The sequence below is a fragment of the Stegastes partitus genome, unplaced genomic scaffold (genome assembly GCF_000690725.1).
Source record: "Stegastes partitus isolate 25-593 unplaced genomic scaffold, Stegastes_partitus-1.0.2 Scaffold340, whole genome shotgun sequence".
NCBI classification, from domain to species: domain Eukaryota; kingdom Metazoa; phylum Chordata; class Actinopteri; family Pomacentridae; genus Stegastes; species Stegastes partitus.
The window spans coordinates 314,864-324,200 of NW_007578071.1; the positions used below are offsets into that span (position 1 = coordinate 314,864).

The 9,337-nt window shown below is 46.9% G+C and overlaps 1 protein-coding gene across 1 annotated transcript in view; it reads left to right on the forward strand.

Annotated features, from left to right (window-relative positions):
• thsd7aa (thrombospondin, type I, domain containing 7Aa) overlaps window positions 1-9,070 on the forward strand; it is a 149,222-nt gene extending 140,152 nt beyond the window's left edge. The window contains exons 27-29 of the mRNA XM_008284040.1: window positions 1,513-1,726; window positions 2,868-2,955; window positions 8,384-9,070. Of these exons, the coding sequence (XP_008282262.1) occupies window positions 1,513-1,726; window positions 2,868-2,955; window positions 8,384-8,471 (390 nt within the window). The 3' untranslated portion in view covers window positions 8,472-9,070. The remainder of the gene's footprint in view (window positions 1-1,512; window positions 1,727-2,867; window positions 2,956-8,383) is intronic.
• The last annotated feature ends 267 nt before the right edge of the window (window positions 9,071-9,337 follow it).

Sequence of the window (9,337 nt, forward strand, 5' to 3'; positions counted from 1 at the left end):
CAGAACCCAGACACGTTCCCTCACAGAACCCAAACACGTTCCCCCACAGAACCCAGACACGTTCCCCCAAAGAACCCAGACACGTTCCCTCCCAGAACCCAGACACGTTCCCTCCCAGAACCCAGACGCGTTCCCTCACAGAACCCAGACACGTTCCCCCACAGAACCCAGACACGTTCCCTCCCAGAACCTAGACGCGTTCCCTCCCAGAACCCAGACGCGTTCTCCCACAGAACCCAGACGCGTTCCCTCACAGAACCCAAACACGTTCCCCCCACAGAACCCAGACACGTTCCCTCACAGAACCCAGACACGTTCCCTCACAGAACCCAGAGACGGTCCCTCACAGAACCCAGACACGTTCCCCCACAGAACCCAGCCGCGTTTCCTCATAGAACCCAGACACGTTCCCTCCCAGAACCCAGACACGTTCCCCCCACAGAACCCAGACACGTTCCCCCACAGAACCCAGCCGCGTTTCCTCATAGAACCCAGACACGTTCCCTCCTAGAACCCAGACACGTTCCCCCCACAGAACCCAGACACGTTCCCCCACAGAACCCAGCCGCGTTTCCTCACAGAACCCAGACACGTTCCCTCCCAGAACCCAGACATGCAGAAGGGAACTATCCACCCAATGACACAGAAAATATTATGGACCCGGCAAAGTCTGGATCCCAGGTTTGGTGTCCAGAGAAGAGGACTCTTGAAGACCTCTGCCACGGAGACGTCTAGGATGGACATGACTTTGTAATGAGCTCTTACAAGATGGCCGCTGTTTGAGTTTATCAATTTCTAATCAAGATTCAGGCAGGATTTGAGGAGGATGATAATAACCAGGAAGTTCAGCACAGTCCTCCATTCAGACTGGTTATGTGATCAGCACACCTCACAGGAGAGGAACTGTAGTCCTCTAGGCCAGGAACAACAACCTACAGGAGTGTGAGATGTTCAGGAACAAGATTCAGACACTGGATTAAAAGAGCCTGCTTGTATTTCACAGCTTCACACGTTTTACTTATTAAAATACATCCTGAACGTATACATCAAACAGCTTTGACAGTATACTTAGAGTCCCTCTTGTGGACTTTACTGAGTTCTTCCAACAGCCAGAAATGATAAGAACAAGATGATGAGGACAGGATGGGCTGTGGCTCAGGTGGTACAGCAGCTGTCCTCTAAGGGTGGTGGTTCCATCCCCTCCACAGTCCAAGGGTCCTTGGGCAGGACCCTGAACCTGAAGTCGCTTGCAGTGGCAGGCAGCACCTTGGGTGGCAGCTCTGTGACTATGGGTGTATGAATGTGTGAATGTGTGAATGTGAAACACTGTGAAACACTTCTAGTACCGCTGAGGCAGGAAGGAGCTGTGTAAGTGCAGATCATTTACCTACGAGAACAAAAGAAGCAAACGTGCAAAGACACACAAAAGAAATTACGCTTTTATTTGACCGTTGCAGGCAGTAAGTGGTTGATTGTCCGTGTCCTGTTAACCCCGCCTACTTCCTGTGGCAGGCCGGAGTGTGCGGCTGTGAGGAGGGCTACACGGAGGTGATGACGTCTGACGGGCTGCTGGACCAGTGTACTGTCATACCGGTGCTGGAGATCCCCACTGCAGGAGACAACAAGGCTGATGTGAAGACCATCAGAGCCTTCAACCCCACCCAGCCTGCCGCCAGCACGCCGGGCCGGGCCGGACGCACCTGGTTCCTGCAGCCCTTCGGTCCAGGTAACGTCTGGGACACAACACAATGATCTGAATGAAAAACTGGAGATTAATGGTGAAAAATATGGACAATGAGAGCAGAAGAAGAAAACAGCACACTTATGTATATATATTACATATATCTATCTATATCTATATATATATATATATATATATATATATATATATATCTATCCATATCCATCTACATCTATATCTATCTATATCTATATATATATATATATATATATATATGTGTGTGTGTGTGTGTGTGTGTGTACGTATATGTATATCAATCAGGAATCGATCAGGTTGATATATTGGAATCAACCTTATTGGAATAGTAATAATCAAATATTGATCTTAGAGTGCAAATTAGAAGAACAAGCTGCTCATGAAGTTGAATTCCCAGAAGGAGGATCATGTGTACATATGATCATATGTACATGATGTGGACGTGACTCCGTGTTATTTATGTGTGTATTTGTTCTCATCATGGCGGTGTATCTATAGATGGAGGAGTGGCTGTATAACACATGTACAGCTGCCGTCTGTCCCCCACATTCTCACCACGGCTCTGTCCTGGTGACTTGTGAACCTTTGTGCTGCACTGATCATTTGGTGGCCGACAGTTTAGTTTAGTTTCTACTCTCAACAATAAGATATGGACACACTGCACACAGAGTTCTGAGTGTGAGTCTGCTGCCCCCCTCAGCTCAGACAGTGAAATGACAAGTCCAACATCCAGGATGTTAAACTACAGCCACCTCCATTAGAAGTATCGGACACATGACGGTGCAGCGTCTCTCTACAGCTGTGGGAGGCAGAAACCTCCTGGAAAGAACAATTTAAAGGCTGGTTAGATCCTGAGAAGTATGGTGTCCTGGTGTCTGGTGATAGTCAACAGAGTCACTCGTCAGTGTTTAGCATCTCAGAATACAAACAGGGGGCAGTCCTCCACAGGAACATGCTACCAGAACACTAGCTACAGAACCTTCAGTCACTGCACCAGCATAGACAGATGGAAGCTTCACTCCAACATGCAGCAGAAACCTGAATCTTCTGCAGTCTGTTGGTCCAGCCATGTTGGTCCCCTGTTGACTCTGCCATGTGGCGCCTGCCCTGCAGTGTGCTGATGACGTTGTGTGTCTGTGGTTCTGTGCAGATGGGAAGCTGAAGACCTGGGTGTACGGAGTAGCAGCAGGAGCCTTCGTCCTGCTTGTCTTCATCATCTCCATGACCTACTTAGCATGGTAACGTACCGAGGCCTGCATGTGTTTATTTCACCATCACTTCACTTATTCACCAGCATGCAGTGATGTGGTGGGAGCACACTGGTGGACGAGTTTCCAAACAGAACGAGCTTCTGATGTGGACGCTGTGACCAGATGAAGCCTCATCTTCAGATTTCTCACTCAGCAGTAGATGACAGTACCAGATGATGAACCTTCCCAGAGTGAACTTATTAACTCTCAGAACTCCCAGCAGTGTTATCTTAAAAATAGCATAAAAAACAGAGTGTGTCTGTGGGCGAGATAGTGTTGTAGTACTCGAGACCAGTCACTTTTTGAAGATCTTGGTCTTGTCTTGGGCTCGACCGCATTTTTACTCGGTATTGTCTCGGTCTCGGTCACAGAGGACTCGGGATTTTACTGCGAGACCAGTCGAGACCACGGCTGCAAGGACCGCACTAAGCTGCCTCTGAACTGTTTCATTTGTTTAGTAATAGTTTTGTTGTTATTGGATGCAAAACTCCCCGCTTCGAATGTAACCAATAGTTTAACAGATTTTTAATTTGGATTATTTTTTACGGGCTGTGGCCTGTCACCCCACCCCGCCCCTCTTCACAGGCACTCCACTACAGTAAATGCGGGAGAAGGAGTCTGCTCCCTGGGAAAGATGTCAGCAAACTCTGCTGTAATAAAGTTTGGCTTTTCTAACCACAAACAACTTATCTGTAAATCGACGTCAAAAGGAAAACACAGCGCTATACACAAATTCTGCAACGCAACGCTCACTGAGGCGTTCAGGGAACATCGGTAAAATGCACCATCTACCGGAGCAGCATGTGAGGCGTTTGGGGAACATTGGTAAGATGTAGCATCTACCCATGGGCACTTTCAGCAATTGTTTAGCCTGTGTCCAGTTAATGACTGGTATTAGAAGAGGACTGGTGACAAAATAAATATATTTTAAGATTAAAACATTTTACAAATGTCTAGCCATATCTCTGAAGATCATTGCATCATAACTAAGTGATGCAAAAGCAACTATTCATCAGCTGCATGGTGCATTAATAGCTGTGGCAATGCTGATCCAAAATAAGGGAGTGGGGTGACCAGATCATTAGCTTGTGCGACCAGTGAAGAAAGCTGGTAGCACCATGCTACCACTGGAAAAGTTAGTCTGGATCCCTGGAACAGAAACGCAAGAAACCACATTCAACAGCTGAGGATCTCCTGCTGCCCACTGCTCTTGATGTGGTGTCAACAATGACTGATAAGACTACTATCACAAACCTAAAGGCTGTCCTCCCCGTTACTGTCACTGATCACTGAGCAGGTTGTTGCTGCACTGTTTGACTGCTCATGATATTTAATTTCAGTAAATTTAAACTGACTCATTTCATGACTATTTAAGGCGAGGGGGGGCACACAAGATTTTTGTCCTTCGAAGGGGGGCCTGACAGAACCAGTTGTGAGAACCACTGGTTTAGATGATTAAACATAGTTATAGGTATGCTTACAATGGAGTGTTTACTACCATGACAAACATCCTTTTACAAAATCTATTACAGTACAACAAAACTGAAAAAAATACTTACAGTGCCAACTCTTAGAATTAAAACACACAACTGCAGAATAAATGTGTAACTTCAATATAAATTAAACTAAATAAATGTACAACACAATTTTGGGCGCTGTGAGTTCCCTCTTCTTTGGCTTGTTCAATCAAAATCTTTCCCACACTGGGTGTACTTAAAAGAAAAAAATGCACACCTATCCTCTTTCTGAAAATGATTGTAATGCCAGTATTGAAGTAAGAAAATTAACTGGTGTGGTCATTTAATATTTAAGATAAAATTCTAGTATTGACTGTTTGTTTGATACATTAAATGTTTGTTTGCAGTTGCAGACAAGAGTATTACAGGCAACCTTAAAATTACATTGAATAAGTGTTGAATAAAATGGTTAAGTTAAATTTGGTGCGGTCTCGGTCTTGACTCGGTCTCGCTTTGTCTTGGTCTCGGTCTTGACTCGGTCTCGACCCCTCAAAGTCTTGGTCTTGTCTCGGTCTCGATACATTGTGGTCTCGGCCATGTCTTGGTCTCGGTTTAGGTGTTCTCGACTACAACACTAGGGCGAGATGCTGAACCACGTTGCTCCTGATGCTGTGGACCGTGTGCATGAGACACAGACTGTGAAGCGCTCTGTAGAAGCTAGACGACGTCAGAAAAACTGCCTGGAGGTCATGTGGTTCTTAAATACAGGACTGGTATCATTGATTCTGCTCAGCAATGCTACCAGCCTGACCAGGAGCCTCCACAGTGGAGAGGCCTGAATGCTGTCTCCAGTGAGTGGTGCTGTTTCTCCAGCCTCTGCTTCAGGACGTCCCAGGCTGACGTAAATGTACATCCCTTTTAGCACTATGACGGAGTTATTTAACTGGACAAGCTCCTCCAGAGCAGCACCAGACAGGTTGACATCGTTTAACGTGCTGACCAGACTCCACATGCTGCAGCTGTGACATGGCAGTGAGCACACCTGATAGGATCTGATTCTTCCCGATGAGCTGTGTTACAGCAGAACACGCCAGCCCAGGCTAGGTTTATTGACATATAGCCAAGAGTCACTGCTCAGCTCAGCTGGGAAACCCCGCTCTGTTTTTTATTAACGCTAAGGGAAGACGTCCATACGTAGCATCCCTCAGCCCCTTGGCTTCACTCTGTCATCTCTGAGTCCCACCTGGTTCCTGGTGTCCCTGCTGAGGCTTCATCTAGTCTCGAGGACCCATCAGGCTTACACGGTGACATCCAGCAGGGTTCCTGCTTGAGTTCCCATCACATCACTGCTCGTGTCTGCTAATTTCATTTGTCTTCTGTCCTTCAGTTTGCCTGCCGTGTGCCCCTTCATTTCTTGTTTTTCTTTCTCCACCTCCACTCCCACACTCTGCTTAGTTTTTGTGATTGTTACCTTTGCTGCAAGTCCAGTTCTCAGCCCCCCTCAGACGGGGATTACTGGATGGACCCAAGCAGCTACACAGTGCCTTACACCTGCCCCGCCTGCCAGAAACTAGAGCAAGACGAGTTACAGCGACACAGCCAGCAGCAGGATCAGCAGTGTGAGGTGCAGCTCCAGCAGCCTCCACCGGCACCGCAGCAGCAGCCGGCACTGCTGCCACCGGCACCGCCGCAGCCGGCTCTGCTGCCACAAGCAGCGCCACACTTTGAAACGCTCATCACTTAGTCAGGCCTCACCTGCCCCGACTCTCACCCCACCGACATCGTAATGTGCTCAGAAACCCAGAGTGCCTGCTCGCTCAGTGCTGTGGAGGTGAGCCGTCCAGAATCTGTCACACACCCACCTGAGAGCAGGGCTGACTGGAAATGCCAGATTGTTGGACCTGATTTATTCTGTAGGCATCTTAAACCTAAGAAGGAATGTTATTTTCACGAAAGCAAAGTGTTCCTTTAAACTAAGTTTACCTTTATTTGAGGAATTTAATTCACTTGAACAGTTAAGAAACAGAAAAATAGGCAATGTTTATCCAAACACCATAATCTTATTTCAGTATTTTTTCAATTCAAGTCAATTTTATTTGTATAGCGCAGTTCACAACATCTGTCATGTCACAGCCCTGATGTAGTCAGGTACAGACCTGATAGAGGTACAGACCTGATAGAGGTGCAGACCTGATGGAGGTACAGACCTGATAGAGGTGTAGACCTGATAGAGGTACAGACCTGATAGAGGTACAGACCTGATAGAGGTACAGACCTCATAGAGGTACAGACCTGATAGAGGTACAGACCTTATAGAGGTCTAGACCTGATAGAGGTACAGACCTGATAGAGGTGCAGACCTGATAGAGGTGCGGACCTGATAGAGGTACAGACCTGATAGAGGTACAGACCTGATAGAAGTCTAGACCTCATGGATTTAAACAGAGAGTTGCCTCTGGACTCCCTCTGAGCGAGCGGTCAGCAGCGACTATTTCTATATCTGCATATATAAACCTTTGTATGGAGAGCCCCTGTAGCTTGTGTCTCAGCACCGCTGAACTACAGCTGCTGCGACTTTACAGCGGTGAGCCTGAAAGAGAGAAACTACATGTTTTTATACAAACAATGATCCCATTTATTTGTAAGTTGTTCGAGGGACAGCCAGGACTTAAGAGATGCACAGTAATAGGGTTAGTAAACTGGTCACATGATCTCAGCGTCCTCAGTAGAATCTGTGGCCCTAAATGATTCTTGCATCACTTAATAATGAGGATACCAAAGGTTTTGAACAGGGACTGTACGCACACCAAACCCAATCACAACTCAGTGTTTTTCATGTTGTTGTTGCTCTGCTGCCATCTTGTGGTCTCCCATTCATGTCGTCAACACACATTCGTTCTCCTCCTGTTGTCATCACTGTACTACATGTTCTTTACTGGCTCTGATGTGGTCTTCCTACAGTGACTGCTCAGTCTGTGGTGTTTCCACAGAACCAGAACTCTGTTTCTGTGTTCGTCCTACATGCTGACCATGCTCTATAGATCCATAGGGACTGATTTCTGTTCTCCACCTGTGTGAGGTCTTCCCTATGAACAGGATCATTTAGAGTTAACCCTTGCTCAGGTGAATGAATCCACTGCTGAACATCCTGAGCTGTATTTATTGACAGAAGACTGTTCCTGTGTGGGGCTGCAGAGGTCGGTACTGCCAGGTCCCATCAACCATCCTGGATGTAAATCCAAGTTTACGTTTTCTGCCCGTTGCTGTCGGTTCCCTCGACAGTCATGCTGCACTGCCTTTCCCAGTCTGACACCTGTCTTTACATTTAGCTTTAGCAGTGTGACTGTTTAAACATGAAAACATCATAAGAATGGTGGGAGATAGATGGATCAACAAAGCAAATGACTTAAACATCAGACATCATCTCGTGCAGTCGGTCCTAGACTGGACTCCTGCTGCTGGTACAGGTAGCAGGAGGTGTTATGTCTATGGGGCTTGTAATGCAGACTAATGATGCATATCTCAGACAATACTGACTAAAATCAGGTGGACAGCCCCCACATATACGTCACATATTTAAAACTGTTAGAAATAGCGCCACCATGTGGTAAGAAAAAGGCTTACAAATGCTGCTAACTGACTGGTGTAGTCACGTCTGTAGATTAAATGATGGTGCTGAAGAGACCGAGAGGGCGTGTCCACCTGCATCATAGAGAATAAGAACCTGCTGCTAAAGGCTGAACGTTATTCAGCATTTCAACACGATGAGGCTGAAAGGCGCAGCACTCAAACAGTTGGTCTGTGAGCCTATGGGCCGACCCGACCCCAGAACCAGCCAGGACCAGTATCAACAAACACAACAGCACCGCAGTCCTGCCTTGGCTTTCAGAGCAACGCTGTGGTTCATCAGATGGTCTTGGTGGTGATGGTGTTGTGCCTCCTGTTTGTTTGTTCTGCAGCAAAAAGCCAAAGAAACCGCAGCGCCGGCAGATGAACAACAGACTGAAGCCGCTGACTCTGGCCTACGATGGAGACGCCGACATGTAGAGCCGTCCTGCTGCCACGCTGACTGCCAGACGCTCGTCCTCCTCCAGGACACACAGGGTTGCTCCTCCAGTCGGGCCGCTGCTGGTTCCACCAACATGCAGAACAAGATTCTGACAGAACCTCGAAGATCACCACAGAATCATCAGCAGCCTTGACGTTCCCTCTTTTTTATCTCATTCTTATAGTTTGTTTCACAGGAGCCTTCATGAATTCTGTCTTCTTCTGGAAGTCTGCCTTTGCTTCTCTGCCATCTGCTACGTCGTACCGCTCACTCCATAGATGTTGGAGCGGGTCGCCCAGAACTAAGATTTTGCTGAACAAGCACAAGTTTTCATTCATTGGTTCATTTAGTCACAGCTGAGTGACGTCATCTCTGTTTCGCTGTCGTTCTCCGTCCCGTGAGGACGTTCAGCTCTCCTGTAACTACGGCCTGGGTTCATCTCACCAGAACAGACAGAACCAGAACACAGAGGTGAGCTCGTGAACCCGGAGCTCCACTACGTCTGCCTGCCTCCTGTCTCTGTCTTCAGGCATAATTTTGCACTATATTAGTGCAGCATGATACGTACTTATGTCTAGCTTTGCCATAGGAAACTGCCTCTCAATACAAGATGATGTACAGTCTTGTGCTAGAAATGTAAAAACGTAGACTTTTTTTGCAAACAGAACTCACCAATGTTTGTTAATATTTTCTTCTATTACCTCTTGTATGTGGACGATGAGACTCGATGTAAATGGATTTTTCTGTGGTCTCAGCTAAACCTTTCTAGTCTGTACAGCTACGAGCCCCAAACTCTGCCCGAGTTCATTTAAAAGCAACGATTTTTTGACTGTGACTTAATATCATGATTTTTAACTTTGTGAAT